Raw genomic sequence first — 21,597 nt, forward strand, 5'->3', positions numbered from 1 at the left:
GAGAAGCAAGTCAGCGGGGATACATCGCCCAGAGATAGCTGAAACACACACTGAGAGGTCCCGCAGGTACAGGTGAAGCGAACGAGATGAGGGTAGGCAGCTTAAGAGCAGAGAAGACTCGACGATGCTGTGGATCAAGTAGTAGCGCGTCAGCTAGTGGCATAGCCTGCTGAGTGACATCTCGACTCACCCGCTGATTCAGATGCTAGCGTAGTTTGGCGAGGAGGACACAGGGAAAGATTTCGATGATGTTGATGAAGCGCGATTGCTCGGCGAGAAGGGCGTGTAGGCGAGTTCGGTGAGAGTCGGCGGGTTGCTATAGCTTCTGAATCCGTGCTAGCCGCAGAACAAAGTCGGAAGCGGAGGTAGAGTCGGGTGAAGAGGAGCAAATCAACCTCGAACGCCCAAAACACTCGAGTCGCTTCTATGTCTTTGCACGGTTGATCTCCCTGTCGACCCCACGAGACTTGAGCCCTCTAGTCCTGTGAGAGGTAGGACAGACTACGAAACGGAAAAAACGCGAGACTTCGTTCTTTCCGACGGCAAACTTTCTTCGTGTTCGAGCTCAATTGTGCCATTCTTAGAAGCTCTAGTACCATGCCACGGTACGCCGACTTGATTAGACGAAAGGACGATGTACTTTCCGCGGACTCGTCAAGCCAGGATCGCTTGCGCACGAAGCTCAACTTGAAGCTTTGATCCTTTGCTCGTTCCTGCTGCTCTTTCCCACCTGTTACCAATCAGAGCTTTCCTGTTCTCGACTGTTAGCATGCCTCACCACTCAACTTCCCTTTTCTCCTTCAAGACTCTCGTCCGTTCGATCCACCCGACGATTCGAGACCCGATTGAATGGTTCGTTCTCAAGCTTACTCTCCTTTGCCTCACTTCGAGCGAGCACGTCAAGATCGTGAAGGCAGTCAAGAACTTCGACAGGCAAGTCGAGACGCTCGGAAGGATGATAGGAGCTTATGAGGATGGAGTAGGAGACGGGAAACACCTCAAAACCGTTATCGTGAGTTCCACTCCGCTGATCCGCTGGCCATTTGCTCTGAGGGCTGTCCTGCTGATGCGTCTATGAATGTGATGGAGCTAGAGTGGACTCGTCGCGGGAATGCGAAACGTGTGTGTAAGTCTCGATCTCGTTGCCTGACAACAGGAACCAAAAAAGCTCAGCTGGAAGTCACCCGTCTGAACAGGCAGCGGTCTGTCCTTCGACCTGGAAAGAGGTTTGCCGCTTCCTCTTACGCACCCTCACCCTTATTCGAGCTAAGGGAGCTGGCCGCCTTTTGACAGAACTGGGAAGCACAGTACTCCGCGATCGAAGCCGAACGTAAACCTCCAACTCCCTTTGACGCGATCCCTCGTTCAGACATACCCAATCGAGTATCTCCGAGCGGGAAGGGTGCGAAAGCGTCTGCCAAAGTCCTGTCGTTCCTATCGAGGTCTCGGTGAAGGAGTTTCGCAAAATATTCAGCTATTGAATACTTTCGTGAACAATTGATCATGTCTACTCGCGACGATCTCCCCCAACGGCCACGTATTCGTTGCCTCTATACCTTTTACTCCTCCGTTCTCCCTTAGAAACGCCCATTCTTCATCCGTTTCCCACCAATCTTGCGACTCTTCCTCTTCCATCTGGACTTCTTCTGCGCCCTCCTCGATGCCGGCGATGATCTCCTCGACGGTCTTGCGTACGAGTTCCTTGACGTCCCATAGAAGCAGTCGATGAGCCGAATACGGACCGAGGATATTCAGTCTCACGGCAGAAGACAAAATCGATCTTGCGTGAAGGAACAGGAATAAATGAATCGAGCGATCTGTGCGACGTTGCTGGAAACTACATCAGTACGAGTCCATTCAAACAGATGAAAGAATCCAGAGACGCACGCAGCGATAACCCGACGAGAGCCATGACGATCCCAAAACTCGTTGTTTGATGGCCTTTCCAACCCTTTCCTCCATCCCTTATCTCACCCCTGATCCTCTCGACCAATCCACTCGCCGATTCATCGTTCAGAGGCGCAAGGGCCCGAGAATAGAGCGATAATAAAGCGTTCCCTTGTGCGATTGAACTTCGTTTCGTGATTTGGTTCAGGATCATATCTTCCACTAATCGATCCATCTCCAACAATCTCCTCATCGTCTGCTCGTCCTCCTCTTGCCGCGGTTGCTTCCCTTTCCCGAGTGACGAGAGATGATTCGAGACGATCCGATGAGTTTCGAGCAAGACGTTCGAATTCCCCCTCGAATAATTATCCAAACTCTTCTTCACAAACTCTACCAATCCTATCTCCTTCTCCTCCCCTACTGACCCTGAACCCTTCCCATGCGAGGAGGACGAGGAGGAGAGATAACCGTGTTGAATGAAACTTTCCAACCCTGAACTAGCTACGAATCCACCCGTGGGGAGGTTCGAGTCGGATAAGAGGAGGAGTAGGTATTCTTCGGTGAAGTCCGAGGTGCGGGTTGACGAGGAGAGAGGAGAAGGGGAAGTTGAGAGATGAGATGGGTTCGAGGTCGAGGCGATCGGAGCCAAGGACAGTAGAGGGTCGATCATCGGTGTAGGAGAGCTTATCGTGGTGTCTTGGAGGCGCGTGAGGTTGGGTCGAGCGAGAGACAAGAGCGGAAGAGATCAAGCGATTTTCGAGCCCGCTATCTCTGTCAAATTCGAAGTCTCAATCTCGCAAAAAGTGAACCTGCGATTGCCTCACTTCTGGCTCTTGCACGGGGCCGTCAGATGGAGAATAGTGATAGGATTACTATAGAGCAAATTCCATTTCCCCACCTCTCTCAATCCCACCCGCCGCTTTCCTAGCTCTCTCCATCACTGCCAACCCAATCTTCGTTTCTTCGACGCATTCAACCAATATCAGATCCACTCCCTCTCTTCCTTTTCCCTTTCCCTCTTCTCCTGTCGTCGAGTCGGAGTCGGAAGGTGATAGTGGTAGGGAATCGAATTTCCTTAAACCGTGGAATAACCTCGAAGCGGCTTCTTCTCCTACCTCTCTAGTCGACGACGGGGAGGATGTCAAAGGGAGCGAGAGGATTTCGATAGATGATAAAGGAGGGAGGTTCGAGTCTTCTCCCGAGGTTAATTGAGCGAAGAGAGAAGGGGGAGGTGGAGGGAGTTGAATTTCGACGGGTTCTTCAATCTCGTCGTTCTCCGTTGTTGTTGTCGTTGTTGTCGATTCCTCCGATCGTAGCAGTGATGAGAGTGTCGAATGAGTCAACATCAACCCGACTCTGAACCGTCTCCCCTCCGTTGATTGCGTCAAACAACTCAATTGAACCAATTCCTGAATACTCGGCAATATCTGACTCCCCTTAACTCCCCTCACCAATACAACCTTTGAGTTCCCCGGCGAATAATGTTTATACTTCATCCCCGGTGTTGTCGGGTTCGACTCAAGTGACGAAGATTTGAAATCCCTCGAATAAACTTGAACGAATCCCTTTCCTCCTCCTCCTTCTGTTGTCGATGTTGTCGTGATCCCAGCATCGCGTAGACATTCCTCAATATCTTCCTGACTGATCCCTCCCGCTCTGAGTACTCTCACTCTCCCTCCTTCCAGCGTCTCGAGATAATCCACGACAGTACTCTCGACTCCCACCTTACATTTCCCACCATCCAATACGGCTCCCACACCTCTCCCCTCCCCTAGATCATCCATAACGTGTCTCGCCGAAGTCGGAGAAGGTCTCGAAGATAAATTCGCCGAAGGAGCCGCCAGGGGTAAATTCGACGTTTTAAGTAATTCTAACGCGAGTGGATGTGACGGCATTCGAATACATAGTGAAGGTCTCGATGCAGTCACTTCTGGAACGACTTTCCATTCAGGTTCTTCCCACTCCTCCTCCTCCTGAGTCGAGAGAGAGGGCGAAGTTGTTGTTGAAAGAGGGAAAATGAGGGAAAGAGGTCCAGGCCAAAACTTTTCGATTAAACTCTCATACATTCGATTCATACCCATCAATTCCCCCGTCTTTTTCTTCCGTGGTAGCAGCTTGTCGAGCATCGAACGAGAACCGATATGAACGATTAAGGGGTTATCTGAGGGTCGACCTTTCGCTGCGAAGATTCGTTTGACGGCGAGGGAAGAGAGCGCAGAGGCACCGAGCCCATAAACGGTTTCGGTGGGAAAAGCGACGGGGAGATTCGAGTGTAGGAGAGAGGAGGCGATCGAGAGGGAAGAAGAGAGCTCAGAGGGGGTCGAAGTAGGAAGGAGTTGAGCGGTTGCTGGTGCGTCAGACTGAGGAGAGGATGTAGATGGTGCTGTCGAGGTAGAAGCTACGGGAGCAGAGGAGGTGGAAGAGGTTGACATGGTGCGGATATAAAAGTTGAGGGAAGAAGTGATTGAATGCGAGAGTTTGACTTTGAAGGCGCTCCTGGCGAGCATACACCTACTAGAAGTTCGGATCAGTCACTCAAACGTTGTACAGCTCCTCTGCTCGTGTGAGAGAGTCAAGAGATCAAGCGGATTTCTTGATCAAAGAAGAGAAGATGCAGCGTACCTGGTGATCTACTGCGCTACTCCAGAGAGTTCTGTATGTGTCCGCTTGCCGTGCTGCTGGCGTTGTCGTTCTGGGGCGAAGAGGCGAGGTGTAATGAAGGAGAAATGTTCGCCGAAACTTTTTTGTCATGATTCGCAGAGCGGTTTCGCGACCTCGATGAGAGCGTACCACCGCTACGCAGCAGTGAGCGAGAGATTGTATAGTTGACAAGAATTGAGGCAGAAAAAAAAGGAAACGAGAAAGACAAAAAACTTGAAGTTTCGCAAGCGAAAGGAGGGAAACTCTATCAAAAGACCAAGTACCAGACTTATCAAGCTGAGGAGAACATAGAAACAAACAAACCGTCGTGAAATATCGACGAAGCGAAAGAGCAAACCGCGAGAGATTCCAGTCGTTCTCGGATTCTCTAAATCCCTTCGACTCCCGAATCCGCTCCCTCCATCTTCATCTCGACCTTCCTCCTCTGTCTCCCATACGCATCCCTATACATGACGACCCCACCCTCCCCATCCACAAACTTACATTCCCCCATCGTCTTCCACAAACTAATCAACACATTCTCCTTTTTCTCTTCCAAATAGACTCCCGGATTCGTCTCCTCGAGGTATTGCTTGATCGCTTCGGTAGCTTCTTCGGCATGGTAATGAGGGATCTTGGAGCATAGATGATGGAGGATATGAGTCTCGCTGATTCCGTGTAACAAGGTTTTCCCGACTGGACCGAGGAAATTTCGATCGATCGTAGTCGTGAGTGCACCGAGGAGGAAGGACCAGTGAGAAGCGCGATAATGAGGTAGGAGAGGGGAGGTATGCTGGAGGTAGGTGATGAGGACGAGCCAGTGGTTGACTAGAAGGTAAGGGATGAAATAGAATTTCGTGAAGAGCGAGAGAGGCGAGTGGGTCCCGAGAACGCCAAGGGAGGAGAGACAGTGTGCGACGAAGTAGAAGAAAGAGAGAGTAACGAGGAGGGCAGCGTCGGAGAGGAGAATGAGGGAACGGTGACGACGATCGAAAATGATAGAGTTGGGATTGAAGTCTGCGAAAACGAGTGAGAGCACGTCAACGAGCGGTTCCGCACGCTCGCCGGCTGCACTCACGATTCGTCCCTTTGGGATACGAAGGTTGACCAGAAACGTTGAAAAAGAGATAAACCGGCCAACCCAAAAGCTGCGAAATTAACTTCGTGTAAGTCCGCGTCGTCTCCTGATCAAGGAAATCAACAAGGCACTCACTTGTTGACCGATCAACTCGACAAATCTATACATTGGTGCATCTTCCAACAGTTCGTCCAGTTCAATCCCTTTCGCAACCCTCACTTTCTTCCCTTTCTTTCCTCCACCGAGTTGTTCGAGAGTCTTCGGTACGAACACTTGATCCTTCTCGAGGTTCCCCGTCGAGGCGTGATGTTTCGCGTGAGAGATACGCCAGGAATGATAAGGAACCAACAAGAACGAGTGAATGATCAAACCGACGAGATCGTTGATCCGTTTCGAAGGCGAGAAAGCTCGATGACCGCCTACTCGCTCAAGACGCTGTTAGCGAGGAGGAGAGAGGTAGAAGGAATAAGGGGGACGTACATTCGTGACCGATAACCCAAAGACCCGTCATGACGAAAGATTGAACGACCCAATAACCCGACCAAGCCGACCACTTCGTAATATTTCCCATCACTCCTCCATCAATTCCGAAAGACGTATCGATAAGAGAAGCGAGATACCATAGTGAAACCATCAACGCAACATCTTGTCCAACGTATCGAAGAGACGTCAGAGTCGAACGTTCGAAACAATGAGTCGGGATGACGGAAAGGAGTTGATTGATCGTGAGATTCGTAGGTGGAACGAAAGGTGGGTAAGTGTTCTCGAGGTGATGAATTGCTGCGTCTGGAGTGGGCGCCTGTTGGCTCGATTGGGGATCTTTCGAATGAGCGAGAGGGCGTTGGCGGAGCGAGGAGTCTTCCATCTTTGCGATGAGATGAAGCGATAGGAAGAGGAAAGAGAGAGGACAAACTTTCCCGGTCTTTGTTCGATTGGAACAAGCGGGAAGGCCACGGACGATGAAACGGATGAAGGTTCGGAAAGAGGCTCGAGCGATGTTTGCCCCTGACTTTTTATTCTTTCGCAGCGCCTCTACCTCCATGAACTCGGTTCCAACCCCGTTTCCCCTGTTCATCCGATACTGATGCTAGATATTCGTTCTAATCCCTTTCGCCCGACTCCATTCCATCTGAAGCTGTCCCTCCATTCTTCCCTTTCCCCGAAGATTCCATCTTGTCTGCTTCGAGTCGCAAGACGTACGTCGGCAATTCTGCCTAGATGAGATCGAGAGGTGTCGTAGGCGAGGTGTGGGAAGGAGATGAAGCAAAGAGTCGAGATGAGGCGAGAGGACATGCGAGGATGATAGGCGAAGATTGTCGATGGGGAGCAGAGTAGGAACGAATCGTTCGAAGGTAGTCGATAAGGCGATGGGAGATGGTCGAAGGATCGGAAGAGAGGCTCGAGGGTGTAGACTGTTGGCCCGGAAGACGAAGAGCGTCGATTCAAGCTGTGAGGAAAGCGAGATTCAGTACAAGCTCAGAACGGCGTAAGAAGGGGAAGAAGACACACTTCTCGTATCAGAAAAAACTTTCATCGTTGTTCCAAACATCCCGTCCTTCCCACGTCGCAAACTTGATTTCTTTGCCTTGACTCGCCAACTTAACAAATTCCACCTTGTTCCTCGTCTCGACCGTCGCGTCTTCGTCACCGCAATAAGCCGGGACCACAATCGTATGAATTTTCGAAGCGAATCGATCCGAAAGGATAGTATTGCCCACGTTCAAGTTGAGCCCATTGAAAAATCGAATCGTTCTCAAAGTTGGAATCGGCTCGATCGATTGCTTGCCATTCCCCGAGAAATTGTAGAACGCTACGTCGTAATCATCTCCATACGAGCTCGAGAGACAGATCGTTCGAAGTGAAGGCGATTTCGCGAGGGATCTCCAGAACGTTCCACATTTCGTTTGCAACTCGGGTTGATTGACTCGGAGCACGAGAAGGCTCTGGTCTGGCCGACAAATCCCCAATTCGACGAGGTTCGGAAATTGGGAATAATCGAGTTCGAGGGCAAAATCGAGGTTGATTCGGAGGATTCGGAGAGTCGTTGCGTTTGAAAGGAGGAAGTCTAGTTTCACTTCGTGTGCACCGACGAGTGGTCCGATTTCGATGACTTCGAGCTGCGTAAGATGATTCCTCTTTGATCGCCCGAGGTTGACGCGGCTGCCTCGTAAGCGTTTGAGTCGAGGAAGATATTGAACGAGGTCGTCGTAATCGATCGACGTGACGGGGTTCTCGACGAGTGAGAGGCCTCCGAGCGAACTGATACCGCTGAGAACACCCATCTGAACAGGAGTCATCGGAGGCCACCCGGGACCAAAGGAAATTTTGATTTCCTGAGCGCGATGAGGGGTTCGGGCTATTATCGTCATGAATGCGAGATCGGGGTTCGTGAAGAGACCGAGTCCTGCTTCGCTATGGAAACCTCCTCCTCCTCCATGTAGGTCGTGCTTGTAGACAAGGAACCGAATACTTCGGATGTATCGAGTTAATGCCGGGTTATCGACCAGAGTGTTCAGCAGCTGCCACGACCAAAATGACCATTCGTACCAGAAACGTTCCTCAGTTGGCCGACTGCTATTCCAGTTGTGGGCAAGCGCAAAGTTGAGGTGAGAGTAGAGGATTTCGTTGACCGGTTCGACGAATCGACGCGAGACGAGGGCACATCGATGCAAGTCCCAGCGGGATAAGGCGGCGTTACGAAAGATGTCGATGATGAGTTCGTCGGGGAGTCGTCTGTGGGCTGATAGAGGGGAGGGACAGACAGGAAGAAGAGGGTGCCGTTTGAAGGGAGAAGCATTCTGTTGTGAGGCAGGCGGAGATCAAGGGTCAGCTCAGGCAGTGTGGGAGGTAGTCTGCAACAACCACGTACAGTAAGTCGGTGCGATTTCAGGACGGTTGGCCGGCCGAAAGAAAAGCGAAGAGAGATGAAGAGGTTAAAGTCGGAAAGTGAGGAAGAAGAGGACGAGTCGTATTGCCGCGGGTTACGAATGATTCTCAAGATTGTGTTTAGCTCGTTCCAGTCGAAGGCGGTGAAGCTAAGCAGAGCGGAATAAGAGATGTCAGCGGTTTGATCTCCAAGGGCGAAGTTTGGCTCCATCGAGGCGATGAAGCGAATACTGGCGACATACAGCGTATCAGGAAAGTTGTATCCTTGTCCAGGTCTGCGCCGAAAGTTGGAAGGTGCGTAAGGAAGAGAAACAGAACACCTTGCGCGCGCAGAGAGAATCCCAAACGCTCGCGGATACGCTCTCATATTGACACCAGAGAGCAGCCGGAACGGAGACGACAGCTTCAGGGTTCCCGAAAGAACAAGGCAGGATAGGAGAATTTGTCTTTTATTTCGCGAAATCTCAATCAAACGCCCCAAGTTCCATTCGCAACTTCCTTTCCCCCTTTGCAACGATTAATGCGTCTCTGGCACGTCTCTAGCAGTAGACCAACAGGAATCCCGTCTTGACTGCCCCATATATATCCGAATCCGTTTCCTTCTCGCTTCCTTCTCCCTTCCAATTACGACGGTTCCCTTCGTCCGGCGCTTTCCCCTGGCGCCTTCCTCCAACTCGCCCCCGCCAAGTATCACCCTCCAACCCTGTCACCCTTCTTCTTCTTATCCTCCTCCGTCCGTCCGGTACGACTCGAGAACGTGGATCGAAACTATCGTGTTTTCGAAGGGCGGGGGATCAGGTTAAGAATACTGAATGGAGGGATGAAAGAGTAGAGATGGTGTGAGAACAGATGGATGATGAGGAGTACGAAGCGGAGGAATGTTGCGGGAAGCGGGAGCAAAAGAGGTAGAGGAGGTCGAGATCGAGGTCGAGGGTTGAGCGCAGAGTTCTCAGATGGGAGGAAGGTGGTAGAGCTGGGTGGATGTTCCTGTGAGCGGAGGACGGAAGGCGCAATCGAGACGAGGACCGGAGTCGATGCGGTGTTTGACTGTCTTCGCGCGCGAAAGTTCAGTCGAAGGCTCGAGTGATGACGAGAACAACCAACACTTACGGTTCTAGCCCTTGCGAAACCTAAGCTTCTCGGGCGTCCTCTGACGCACCACAACTTCCTTACCTCGACTCACCATTGTAACGAATTTGAGTTTGTTCATTCGTTCGGGTGTTTTGTTCATTCGTTCGGGTGTCTCGCCTTCCCAACCGGAGTAGTAAAGGAGTACGATCTTATCTACCGTCTCTACGAATCGGCTCGAGAGGATACCATTCGCAAAATTGAGGTCGATGTCGTCCTTGAATCGAAGGGTTTTCAAAGTCGGAATCGAGGACTCCTTGAACGCTCGGCATCTGTATAAGGCCCGGGCGTAGAGCTCGCCCATCTCGTAACCCCAAGAGCTCGAAATCGAAAGAGTGCGAAGTGAAAGCGATTTCGAGAGGGTGTTCCAAAATTTGGGGCAGATCGATTCCAATTCGTCTTGTTTCGCACCTATCAGACGTGGATTTTCGCTCCAGTCCATCGGAGGTGTGAGGTCGAGCTCGACGAGGTGGGGGAATTGCGAGTAGTCGAGATAGAGAGCGACATCGAGGTTGAGTCGTAAACTTCGCAAGGTCGATTTGTTCGAGAGTACGAATCTCAATCTTCTTTCGAGTGAGACGTCAGGATCACGATGAAATCTGACATCGATCACCTCCAGCTTCTTGAAATAATCTCCCTCGTCGACCCCGAGGTCGAGGCTGTGGGTATGGAGCTCCTTCAGGTTGGGCAAGTTTTCAACGAGAAAATCGTATTCTTCTGTTTGGAGTGCGGAGTCCGAGTTGAACGTGAGGCACTTGATCTGAGGAAGCTGGGCGAGGAGGTCTAACTCTACACTCGTCGGAACCCAATCTCCCTCGAAGGCGATCTTCTCGATACTGCGGCTGACGACTAAGACGACGGTTTCGAAGGCGGTCGATGGGATTGTCTGCAGTTCATCCCATGCCCATCCTCCCTGAGGCCATTGTTCTGGAGCGATGTCTTCGGTTTGGTGTCTGAATTCGATGGACCGGACATGTCGAGCGAGGTCGGGACGAGTAGAAAGGGTGGATTCGAGTAACGCGCTTCTTGGTGCCCATGCCCACCTCCTCTCTACAGCGAGCGAATCCTCGTCGGGATCTATGCTGCTGTCCCAAAGCCGAACGATCATGATGTCGAGGTCCGAGTAAAGAATTTCGTTGACGGGGCCGAGGAATCTTCGGGATACGAGCGCGCATCGGTATAGGTCGGGGCGGGATAACGCTTCGTTTCGAAAGATGTCGATAATGAGTTCGTCGGGGAGTCGATGGACGGTGGGCTGGAGAGGAAGAGAAGGGAAGAAGTGGGAGGAAGGAGGAAGATGCATCGCTGCACAGAGAGCACTAAAGCCGTAAGTTAGGCTCCACAAGTAAGAGCAGCCATATCGAGATCCAACATACTGGCTTCGACTGGGTTTGGCTGCTGTAAGCGTCCGGCAAAACAGCAAGAAAGATGAAGAGGTCGAAGTCGGCAATGGAAGGGAAGGAGAGGCCAAGATTCCCCTACAAGTCGAAGTCGCTGTGCTTGAACGCAGCCGGTTCGTTCCAGCGCCTTTGCTGCGTCTAGAAGGGGAAGAAGGGAGATTAGCTTTTGATCTACAGAATCGAATTCTGCCTCGATCGACTAAAGCGTTGAGCGCGCACGACGTACAGTGTATCTGAAAGGTACTGGTCTGATCTGGTGCCGCGTGCAAGTTGGGAGGAGTGACAGGTGGGAGCCAAACTACCTCGCAAGAAATTAGGCTCCCTAGCTGCATGCTGTCAGCGAACTAACCGCGGTCTTTCAGGGGGACACTGCGACCGAGATATCGTTCAAAGCTCAAGACAAGCGGACAGTAACATGTCGTTCTCAGAGGAACAAAAAACAGCACTTCATTACGAAGAAAGAATGATACGTTTTCCCCCTCTCTTCACTCTCTTCCGACCTGATAAGCTTGTAGTCATGATTCCATTGAGGACGAAGTGATGTCGGCGAGCAGTTGGGCGAATGGATTGAGAGAGGGAAAGGAGAAGCACTGGAAAACTCTGTTTGTTCGAAAGCCGATTCAGTCAAATCATTCGACGACGGTTCGAGAGGAGCGACTAACCTTGCTACAATTGCTGAGATCCTTCTGAGCTGCGTTCATGAAACCCTTCTTTCGTAGCGAACTTTACTTCTCTCCCTCCGCTCGCGATTCCAACAAATTTGACCACGTTCTCCTCCACGAGAGTTGCGGATTCGGGTGCGTACCATTCAGGTAGAACGACGGTGTGGATAGTCGATGCGATTGTACTCGAGAGAATCAAATTCGTCCAATCGAGGTAGATCTCGTCGTTGAAGCGAAGGGTTTTCAAAGTTGGAATCGGTCTCATCGAGGGGTTTGTCTGCGTGAAGAGGGCCGAACCGTAATCCGAATCTTCATACATGCTCGAAAGGGAAAGAGTCGAGAGACGAGGTGAGCGAGATAGGGATTCCCAAAACTTCTGACATCGCGATTGAAGCTCTTCGCGTTTTTGATCGGTGGTGAAGAAGAGACCTTGGACGTCGTCCGGCTCGAACAGTTCGAGTTCGATGAGTTCCGGGAAGAGAGAATAGTTGATTTCGAGGGCAAAGTCGAGGTTGACTCGGAGAATTCGAAGTGTCGAGCGGTTTGCGAGAAGAAATTTGAAATTCCATGGAAGGCCCCAACGGAGATGTCGGACTTCTATGACTTCCAGTCTTGTGAGATGAACACTCGCGATGTCGGGGACTTTGATAGAGTCGCAGCAGAGTTCTTTGAGGTGGGGGATCTGTCTGGCGAGAAATTCGTAATCGACGGGTTTAAGAGTGTTGTAATCGAGACGTAGGTTCTTGATTGTGTCGAACTCCGCCACGACCTTGAGCTCTTCACCGATCGGAATCCAGTTGCTCCCAAAACTGATCTCCTTCAGTTTTCGAGCTCCTAGTCGGACCAGGGTTGCGAACGCCAAGAACGGGGTCGTCAAGAGTCCAGGCGTTCGGCTCTTCATTCCGCCACCGTGGCATATTTTCCCTTCAACCGCAAAGTGTATCGATTCGATGTAGGTCGCCAATTTCGAGTTGTCCATCAGAGTCCTCAACAGTTTCCACGATTTTTCCGACCACTCCAAAAGGGCATCGTCATCGTTCATGTCACTGTAATGCCAGTACCGGGTAATCACGACGTCGAGATGAGAGTAGAGGATTTCGTTGACCGGTTCGACAAATCGACGTGAAACGAGCGCGCACTGAGACAAGTCGGTGCGTGATAAGACACGGTTGCGGAAGATGTCAATGATGAGCTCGTCGGGAAGGCGTCTTGCGACTGAAGGAGAAGAGGGAGGGAGAGGAATTGTAGCGCTGGCTTTCGAAGGAAGTGGCATGGCTGTGGAGAGTTACGAGGCCGACAGTCAGTCCCAGCAGGTTAAAGTACACACATTGATCGGAGACTTACTGTATCTGAGTACGGGTTGCGGTCGTGTTGACCCAATGGAGAGACGAGAGACGACGGCCTTTGTCGCTTAGAAGGAGGGGGTAAAGGCGGACGTTCGTTCTGTTCTTACTCAATGTAGCTGTTCTTGATCGTATTCGGGTCCTTCAGGTGAGCTTGAGTAGGTACGTGAACGAGGTAGAAGAGAGAGATGCAGCTTGATCTCCAAAGTCGAATTCCACCTCCGCGAAACGACTCGGCGACTGGACAGGGTGTGACGTGTATTTGCAAGGTCGTATGCGGTGGCGGACCGGCGTCGAAGCTGGAAAAGGCGACAAGCAGAAGATCTCGAACGAACCGATTCTTTCGGATCCGCAACCCGATTATCGAACGATTTCGTCTCCTTCAGCCTCACAGCGAAGCAAGGCCATGCAAGTTCCAAAGCCGGGGTACAGAAGGACCATTTTCAGACTTCAAGCAAAAGTACAAGTTATTTTCCTTCTCCGCCGCCGGACGCAGCACACGACAAGTTGACGCTCAGCGACTCATCCCCCTTCGAATACAGCCTCCTGTCCCAATCGTAGCACCGTCAAGAAGAGTGATGGATCTCTACATGGCTTAACTTTCTCGCCGACTTCATCTCGATCCCGTGTCCTTCTCGCCTTCGAGAATTCGCTCGAGGAAGTGACGGGAGTAGCGCAGATGACGTACGAAGTGAGGATAAATTGGGCGAAGACGGGAGATGGGCGTATTGAAGAGGAGTGAAGAGCGCGAAGCGAAGAAGTCGAAAAAGAAGAGGACGAATGAGACGAAGTTAGGAAAGGATCTTGTGTCGCAGGTCGGCGGTGTAGGATGTGCTGCCGTCAGAGAGGGGAAGGAGGAGAGGAACTGAGCGAGTCGAGAGAAGAAACGGAACCGAAGGAGGAGGGTATGTCTGTCCAACGGAAAGATCAGTCGAAGCCTCGAACGATCACGAAAACAACGACGACTTACGGTTCGAATATCCGTAGGCCTCAATCTTCCCGTCCTTCTTCTGTTGCAAAGACAACTTCTCTACCTTTACTCGCGATCGCAACGAATCTAACTTGATTCCTTTGTTCCTCGGTCGCAGTTTCTTCCCTGAAGAGCCAAGGAAGTACAACCGCTCGGACCGTCTCGAAGTATTTACTTGACAAAATGATGTTCATCAAGTCGAGATTCAACAAGTCGAGATGGGTGTCATTGTTGAATCGGAGAGTTTGTAAAGTCGAAACTGGTCCGCGAAGGGATTCCCGAATTTCGGGAAGTCTGTAGAGGACGCGGTCGTAGGCGTATCCGTACGTAAACGAGAGGGACAGAGTGTGGAGGGAAGGCGATTTGGAGAGGGACTGCCAGAATTTGGAACATTGGGTTGCCAATTCGCCGAAGAACGCATCCGGATCGGCCTCCTCGACTGCACCTATGAGATCTAGCTCGACGAGTCTGGGGAAGAGGGAATAATCGAGATGTATGGCGACGTCGATGTCGGTTCGAAGAATTCGGAGAGTCGATGTGCTTGCGAGTACGCAGTCTAGCTTCATGTCGAGTCGTCCCCAAGAAGGCCCAAATACGAAATCGAGAACTTCTAACTTTTTCAAATGATCGCGTTCAATTTGACCGGGGTGGAGACATCGACATTTGAGATGCGTAAGCTCCGGCTTGAATTTGGCAAGGAAATCGTATCCTGTCGATTCGAGATCGGCGTCCTCCAGAGTTAATCGTCTGACCGACTTGTGCCGTGCAATGACCTCGAACTCCTCCCTGGTCATTTCCCTTAGGCGAACGTGATCTTCTCGAGTTTGCGGGCTGCTCGAACGATAGTTGAAAATGCAATTGCTGGAGTCGTGAAGGGCGTAACCGTACGTTTGCGTGCGTCCGACTTGTATCCTCCCCATTCGATATCGAAATAGAGAGATCTGATGTGTTGCGTGAAGTCGGGACATTCGACCCGAGTTCTCAAGAGTTCCCATCCTCGAGCTGACCAAGCCCATACTGTATCTTCGCCTTCTTGTTGGCCGTCGTCAAGCATGTGAATGTCGATTTCGAGGTGGGAGTACAGAATTTCGTTGACCGGATCTCGAAACCGACGGGAAACGAGGGCGCAATTGAACAAATCGTGACGGGAGAGAACGCGGTTCCGGAAGATCTCAATGACGAGTTCGTTGGGGAGCTGGAGTGGTTCGGGTGATTCGGAACGGGAACGGCCAGGAGAGGATTGAGGTGTAGGTCCTCCTCCTCTTCGAGGTACGCGCATTCTGTCTGTCGAGACAGCACGCGCGAAGCCGTGAGTCTCCTTCCGCGATGTAAAGAAGTAGACAAGAAGCATACTTTATCTCAACTGGGTTCGCTTGGCGCGGGGAGACGGCTCGAAGGAGGAGGGAGTTTCTTGATCTAAGAGTTTACGGAGGGGAACGAGGAGGACGCAGATGATGCCGTGTGATATGAGTGTAGTCGTGAGAGGGTGATAGCTCGGTCGAGTGGTCGATCTGGCCGGTTTGGTGCAGGAGATAGAAGTGGTGAGAGGGAAGAGACTATCGACTGTTCTCGCGGCAAAGTTCTCTCAGGAACGGCTCGCTTCTCACACAGAGCGCTCTCGAAGGTATGAGTGGAGAAGCGGAACGAGCACCAGTTTTATGGGCCTCTCGCCGAATATTCCGCGACGAAACCAAAGTGTGATGCAAAGTTTTGCTCGAACCAAATCATTCGCCTTCGATCATGCTACACTCTCTAACCATTCAACCAAAGATCCCAAGATCCCTTTCTGTACCTCCGCTTCCGTAGGTTCTCTTTCCTCCTCCTTATCCTCGTCTTCGGTTGTCGTCGTGTTAATATTTTCTCGATATTCGCTCAAAATTTGTACTAGATCTTTGAGGGATTTTGACCGTCGAGATAGGAGCATCGTGTAATGATCTCTTGCCTGCACGTCACCGCCGTGTCAGTACAACGAAGCGGCATCCGGGAAAGCGGAGAGAGATGAGAACGTACACCATCATCCTCCATACAAACCCACGCCGCAACATAATCACAAAACTGTAATGCCATTCCCCCATTCTCCAATCTCTCCAGATACTTTTCCTCCTCATCCATCTCCATCTCTTCGGCCAAAGAAGATTCTTCGAGTTTCGCGAGACGAGATTCTAATTCTTCGCGGAGTTCGGAGAGTCGGTCGAGTTTCGAATACGATTCTTCGATGAATTTTGAGAGGAGTCGGAGACGGGGTTGAGAGTCGGAAGGAAGGGAAGTGAAAAGCGAGGAGAGGATGGAGAGGAGATGTTCGGTTGTTTCGGATGTTAGGTTCGTTGTAGTCGTCTTTTTCTTTCCATTGCCCTGAGTCATGTACCGATAACCCAGTCAGCCCCAACGATTGTGACTAGGAGCAAGAGGAACACGAACCTTTCCCATGAAAATCGCAAACAACGTTTTCAAACCCAAACAGTCAACGAACCTTTCACTCATCTCCTCATTACCCTTTCTCAGTCCTTGAAGAGCATGACTGAGAACCTTCAGTGATCGAGTCTTCGAGATTTGGTGGGTAGATTTGAGGAGAAGTAGCATCAATTCGATTCCTTCGTTTTCGAGGAACGCTGCTTTGACCGGATGAGGAGTCGAAATCGTGGAGGATTTGGCGGAAGACGGTACGGGAAGAGTGGAAGAGAGACAGGAACAGAGGATATCGAAGAGGTTTTCGAGGAATTCAGTTTCGTCGCCTGACGAAGGGTCTCGTTTTCGATAAACCTGCACCTCAAAGATCATCAGAAACAATAGACTGACTGCTTGTTCGAGATTCTTCGACGTACCGATAAAACCTTCAGAATCCCTTCTAACCAAGCTCCTTTCTCTTCCTCTGCTAATCTCATTCTCCCTTTTCGAACCGCTTCAACGTTCCCAACTAGTTCTTCCGGTAAGCTCAGTAAGAGACTCATCATTTCTGCTGAATAATATCGGTTTTGGTCCCATTCTGGAGGCTTCTTGTCGAGGGAGAGACGGTGGAATAGATATGAAAGCAAAGGCGATGACGGAAGAAGGAGAGGTGCGGCGAGTGAAGGTGAGAGCGTTAGTAGGTTCTCAATGAGATCTGGCATTCACGCAGAGAGTCAGTGAGAATTTGCGAGGGAAAAGAGAGAGGGAGACGAACTGAGAGTATGGAAAACTCCTGTTCGATGATCTTCGTCCTCCTCATCGAACCGCTTCAGTCCTCCGACTACCAACTCCACCAGTCCCTCTTTCGTGATTTCGTCAATCAGAGCCTGCACCGCTTTCTTCTTGTTCTCTTCATCCTCCTCACTCTCTCCATCATCCGAAGCCGATTCGAGTCCTTCCGGATCTAGGTACTCTTCCAGCACTTGTATCACCGCGACGGATACGTCGACATTCTCGTGAGAGAGGAGGTCGGAGAGGGTCGAGAGAGTCGAGTTTTCGATCAGGAGAGGGAAAGAGACGGAAGGGGTCGAGGAGAGAATCATGAGTCCGTGGATTGACTCGATCAGGTTGAACTCGGAGTCGACGAATCTATCATCCGAGGGAGTCGTGAGCATTATTTCAGAGAGCGACAGAGGAGGGAGAGTATGCTCACTTTTCAGGATCCGAAGGAAATTTAGTCCTCAAATCTCGATTCTTATTCACGATCTTCTCCAAATTCAACAATTGTTTCCTCACTGTCGTCGGTGACAACTCCTGTCCAGGTAATTCACTACTACCTTCCCCTTCTCCTCCTTCTTTCGTCTCCATAATATTCAAAACTTGTTTCTGTACCGAAGATAATCCTCCTCCACTACACGCTATCGCGGGTCAGCCAGCTATCTCCTGATCTGAGAGAGTGATTGCGACTTACAAGAACCTCCCGTCCTCGTCCTCCTCTTCGAAATAATCGGCATCCCCATTCGGAGCGAATTCTCCTTCTCCCCCGTTCCCTTCCTGCTCATCTTCGATAGTGACCCCTCCTCCACTCGCAGATTGGTCAGAGGATAGTTTGATAGATTTGTAGGACTCGGGGTCGAGCGATGGGGCTTCGAATTTCCGTTTGGATGATGAAACGCTAGATTTCGGTAGAGGGGGACGCTACAGACGAGGAGAGAAGTCAGTGAGGACCGTAAAGAGCGTAGGTAGTGAACTCACTTTGAAGATTTCGTCGATATCCATCTTGAGGGGAGGTGAAAGTTGGAGAGTTGGGAGAAGTTCGCGCGACCTCTCTTGCTTCCCGACAATTCACTCGACTCCACGAGACCTTCACTCGAATGTTCAGACTCGTATGCGCGGGCGAGCATTTCGGACAAACGCTCGAATCGCTCGAGTGCTCGCCTATTTCCCGATCGAAACGATGGTGTTACTTCGAAGGCTCCGACGCTGGACGACCAGCGCCCTGTAGCTTCCATGCTAAGACGACCTCGTGTTTTGTTGACCCAGGTTTTCGTCGCAGCTTCGTCGTGACACTAGACGTGAGTTTAACTTCTCTTTCGCTCCATGTCTCTGACATTCTTCCACTGACACGGTCGGTCACCATCCCTTCTCGACCACCCCCCTGCAGCAATGGTGCTAGGTCGATCGCTACTGAGGGACCTGGCCAGTCTGGTTGGGCTTTGTTTCCGACAAGTTCCTTCGTCTAATTTCGCACAGCTCGAATTTTCGTCGCTACCTTCCGACTCGGCGACATGGCGTCTCTCGATTGAGCACCAGGGACTCTGACTTTCATCGTTCGAGCTTCAGGGGTCCTTTTCTCTTTTAGAGGTTGGTCCTCGCTTCGACTCTCGCACGAAAGAAGAGTTCTACCAAAGTTTAAACGCGACCAATAGTGAAAACGGGTTAATCATACGGGCGGACGGCTGGTCGTTAGCATGGATACGGACGACGGCACAATGGTGTGGGCGCGGTAGATGCGCGCCATTGACCTACGGTGGGCTAAAGTAGCGTCTTAGTCTCGTTTGTTCATTTTCGCGAAGACTTGAGCCAAACTCAACGCTCACGGATCCTTCTTCCTCAGCGTCCTCAGCAGGTGATGCGTCCAACTGAACTTACTGCAGTACCGTATCAAGAAGTATCAGTCCTAATCAGGCATTAACGATTAGAGTTGTCTCGCGAATTTGTAAGAATCGATGGACTTCCCCAGAAACCAGCACGTGCTTCCACGAGACAGTCTTCCCAAGTTATTTTCCGTTTTTTTCTCACTCGAGACTCGGCCAGAGAAGAGCGAAGTTCAAGCAAGCTCGAAAGTAACGAAGCAGACAAGCGAGAGAAAAGTGACGAACTTACGATTTTTTTTGCTGTTTCCTCCTCCACTTTCACGCTCTCGATCTCGCCGGCTTCTTTCTCCTCCTGATTCACATTCTACTTTTCTCACATCACACGACTCGCCCGCTAGGTCGGTTCGACTCAGGCCGCTTCAACAGCGCCTCACACGACTCTCGACTCGTCCACCGCTTTCGAGGGAACAGCAGGGAATGCAAACAGAGAGAGGAGGAGGAGGATTCACCAGCAGCCGACTAGCCACCGGCACCCAGTCGCCATACTACAATCAGTTCAGTAGTTCAATGTCATCCAGTCTCCACCCGCACGACTCTCGGACGTCAGCAGCTGAAGAAGAAGATCTCCTCGCATTATTATCTTCCGACACTTTCTCCCTCGAATCCCAACGAGATCGAGACTTGGTCAAACTAGGTTCATTCCTATCGAACATTATCCCTACCCCTCCCGCTCAACCTCAACCTATCCCTTCCTCTTCGTCTTCTTCGGGAAATCGACAAATTCCCCCCCACTCTTACGGTTCAGATCATTCGACTTCTTCTACCTCGACGAACGGTGGTCCTCCATTACCTCCAGCACCTTCTTCCTCTTTGAACAACAACGAACGATCGGTTCCTCCGTTTCCGATGTTGGATTTCTCAAGTTTTAACGGGTTTGGTGGATGGGGGAAAGAGTTGGAAGGATTCGCAGGGAAAGATACGACGAGCTTTAATCAGTCGAGATGGAATACGGTTAGTGGAGGGAATTCGAGGGATCATAGTGGAGAGAACACGCCGATGAGGAGGAGGAGTAGCGTCAATCACAATAACAACGGGAAGGAATGGAGGGTACCGAATTGCTCGAGGGAGAGAAATCAGATTGAAGAGGGATCGAGGGACGGAACACCGATAGCGTCGAGGGAGAGGAGTTCAGCGTCGAGAGGAAGAGAGGAGGAAGGGTGGAAATCGAGGTTGAGGAAAAGTACCGTCGATCAACAACAACAACACGCGGTATCGACAAGTAGAGGCTACGAAGAAGACGATGACGGCGGTGGTGGAGGAGGGATGCAAGATGACGAAGAAGATGATCTCATGATGGACGATTAGCACGAATTTTTTCTTTCCTCTCTTCTTTGGGTTACTTTGGTTCGTTTCTCTCCCCTCTCTGTTGATTCTACAAATACTACATTATATAGATTTTCCTTTTTTTTCTTTGCTCCTTCCTCGTCGTACCAGTCTCATTCCAGTTCGCATTAGATTTTCTTCTCTCTCTCTCTTCTACTCTTCTTGTCTCCCTCACCCAAGCTCTTAACGACCCCTGATACGATACCCCTCACTCTGGCTTACTTATCTCGCTCCCTCTTCCCTGTTGATGCATTTTCCAATCCTTCGTTTCGATTCCGGAAAAACTGGTTTCCTACGCGAGTCTCCCAGCCATCTTTGACAGGACCTTCGCTCCTGCCGCGTTCTTTTCACTGATAGCTACTCGCTCAGGGAATTCAGAACGAGGAATTGCGTCGAAAGGACTCAGAGGTTTTCGTTCCGCTTCGATCGTGGAGTACTGTGCTTTCCAATTCTGTCATCGAAGGACAGGCGTCGTCAGCTCCCCTCAAGACGAAGGTGCGTAAGAGGAAGTAGCGAACCTCTTTCCAGGTCGAAGGACAGACCGCTGCCTGTTCAGACAAGCCACTTTCAGCTGGAATTACTGTTTGTTCGTTTTTGCGGAGCGAGATGGAGACTTACGCAGACTCGCCGCATTCCATCGACAAGTCCAGTCTATATACGCTCGCCTGAATGTCAGTCAGACTGTCCTCGACCTGCTTGACCACCGGAACAGCGGAGTAGAGCTTACGATGACGGTTCTGAGATGTTGCCCATCGCCGACTCCATCCTCATACGCTACAATCATTCTTCCTAGCGTCTCGACTTGCCTATCGAAGCTCTTGACGACGTCCAAGATCTTGACGTGCTCGTCTGAGGTGATGCAGAGGAGAGTAAGCTTGAGAACGAACCATTCGATTGGGTCTCGAATCGTGGTGTGGATGGAACGGACGAGAGTTTCGAAAGTGGCAAGTGATGACGAGCGTCCTGACATGCTATGAATTGAGAGTAGAGAGGCTCTGACCGGTAAGAGGTGGGACTAGCAGTAGGAACGAGCAAAGGATCAAAGCTTCGACCTGGATACTACTCAGTAGGCTATGCCTCTAGCTGAATCGTTGCTCGATCCACAGCATCGCCGACTCTTCGTTCTCTGCTCTCTAGCTCTCTCGCCTCATCCTATTCAGCTTCACCCGTACCCGTGAAACCTCTCAGTGAGTGATGAAACCGTCTTTGTGTCATCGATCTTTGCTGACTCGCTTCTT

The 21,597-nt window shown here is 51.0% G+C and overlaps 10 protein-coding genes across 10 annotated transcripts; 2 read left to right on the forward strand and 8 right to left on the reverse strand.

Moving 5' to 3' along the window:
* Positions 1-769: 769 nt before the first annotated feature.
* On the forward strand, positions 770-1,150 carry JCM6883_002637 (uncharacterized protein; the record flags this gene model as incomplete). The annotated part of the gene is made up of 2 exons (XM_076635572.1): positions 770-1,012; positions 1,094-1,150. 2 exons carry the CDS (start codon positions 770-772, stop codon positions 1,148-1,150), a joined length of 300 nt encoding a protein of 99 aa, XP_076484436.1.
* Positions 1,151-1,470: 320 nt separating this feature from the next.
* JCM6883_002638 (urease accessory protein UreF) lies at positions 1,471-2,557 on the reverse strand (the record flags this gene model as incomplete). Its single annotated transcript, XM_076635573.1, has 2 exons — positions 1,471-1,817; positions 1,888-2,557. 2 exons carry the CDS (start codon positions 2,555-2,557, stop codon positions 1,471-1,473), a joined length of 1,017 nt encoding a protein of 338 aa, XP_076484437.1.
* Positions 2,558-2,759: 202 nt separating this feature from the next.
* On the reverse strand, positions 2,760-4,394 carry SUA5 (threonylcarbamoyladenylate synthase; the record flags this gene model as incomplete). Its single annotated transcript, XM_076635574.1, has 1 exon — positions 2,760-4,394. The coding sequence occupies one exon, from the start codon at positions 4,392-4,394 to the stop codon at positions 2,760-2,762; it is 1,635 nt and encodes a 544-aa protein (XP_076484438.1).
* Positions 4,395-4,915: 521 nt separating this feature from the next.
* Positions 4,916-6,470, reverse strand: JCM6883_002640 (uncharacterized protein; the record flags this gene model as incomplete). The annotated part of the gene is made up of 4 exons (XM_076635575.1): positions 4,916-5,544; positions 5,606-5,675; positions 5,741-6,024; positions 6,086-6,470. 4 exons carry the CDS (start codon positions 6,468-6,470, stop codon positions 4,916-4,918), a joined length of 1,368 nt encoding a protein of 455 aa, XP_076484439.1.
* Positions 6,471-7,122: 652 nt separating this feature from the next.
* On the reverse strand, positions 7,123-10,727 carry JCM6883_002641 (F-box protein; the record flags this gene model as incomplete). The annotated part of the gene is made up of 2 exons (XM_076635576.1): positions 7,123-8,403; positions 9,675-10,727. 2 exons carry the CDS (start codon positions 10,725-10,727, stop codon positions 7,123-7,125), a joined length of 2,334 nt encoding a protein of 777 aa, XP_076484440.1.
* Positions 10,728-11,685: 958 nt separating this feature from the next.
* On the reverse strand, positions 11,686-12,954 carry JCM6883_002642 (F-box protein; the record flags this gene model as incomplete). The annotated part of the gene is made up of 1 exon (XM_076635577.1): positions 11,686-12,954. One exon carries the CDS (start codon positions 12,952-12,954, stop codon positions 11,686-11,688), a length of 1,269 nt encoding a protein of 422 aa, XP_076484441.1.
* Positions 12,955-14,014: 1,060 nt separating this feature from the next.
* Positions 14,015-15,273, reverse strand: JCM6883_002643 (F-box protein; the record flags this gene model as incomplete). The annotated part of the gene is made up of 2 exons (XM_076635578.1): positions 14,015-14,741; positions 14,804-15,273. 2 exons carry the CDS (start codon positions 15,271-15,273, stop codon positions 14,015-14,017), a joined length of 1,197 nt encoding a protein of 398 aa, XP_076484442.1.
* A 459-nt stretch (positions 15,274-15,732) lies between these two features.
* Positions 15,733-18,158, reverse strand: JCM6883_002644 (beta-catenin-like protein 1; the record flags this gene model as incomplete). The annotated part of the gene is made up of 8 exons (XM_076635579.1): positions 15,733-15,936; positions 16,005-16,346; positions 16,413-16,754; positions 16,817-17,094; positions 17,155-17,528; positions 17,593-17,790; positions 17,851-18,077; positions 18,135-18,158. The coding sequence occupies 8 exons, from the start codon at positions 18,156-18,158 to the stop codon at positions 15,733-15,735; spliced, it is 1,989 nt and encodes a 662-aa protein (XP_076484443.1).
* A 1,385-nt stretch (positions 18,159-19,543) lies between these two features.
* JCM6883_002645 (uncharacterized protein) lies at positions 19,544-20,341 on the forward strand (the record flags this gene model as incomplete). The annotated part of the gene is made up of 1 exon (XM_076635580.1): positions 19,544-20,341. The coding sequence occupies one exon, from the start codon at positions 19,544-19,546 to the stop codon at positions 20,339-20,341; it is 798 nt and encodes a 265-aa protein (XP_076484444.1).
* Positions 20,342-20,651: 310 nt separating this feature from the next.
* JCM6883_002646 (uncharacterized protein) lies at positions 20,652-21,329 on the reverse strand (the record flags this gene model as incomplete). Its single annotated transcript, XM_076635581.1, has 4 exons — positions 20,652-20,810; positions 20,878-20,907; positions 20,978-21,010; positions 21,087-21,329. 4 exons carry the CDS (start codon positions 21,327-21,329, stop codon positions 20,652-20,654), a joined length of 465 nt encoding a protein of 154 aa, XP_076484445.1.
* Between the last annotated feature and the right edge of the window lie 268 nt (positions 21,330-21,597).

Source organism: Sporobolomyces salmoneus (genome assembly GCF_050403485.1).
Source record: "Sporobolomyces salmoneus JCM6883 DNA, S_salmoneus_JCM6883_v1_ctg115, whole genome shotgun sequence".
Classification (NCBI taxonomy): Eukaryota; Fungi; Basidiomycota; class Microbotryomycetes; order Sporidiobolales; family Sporidiobolaceae; genus Sporobolomyces; species Sporobolomyces salmoneus.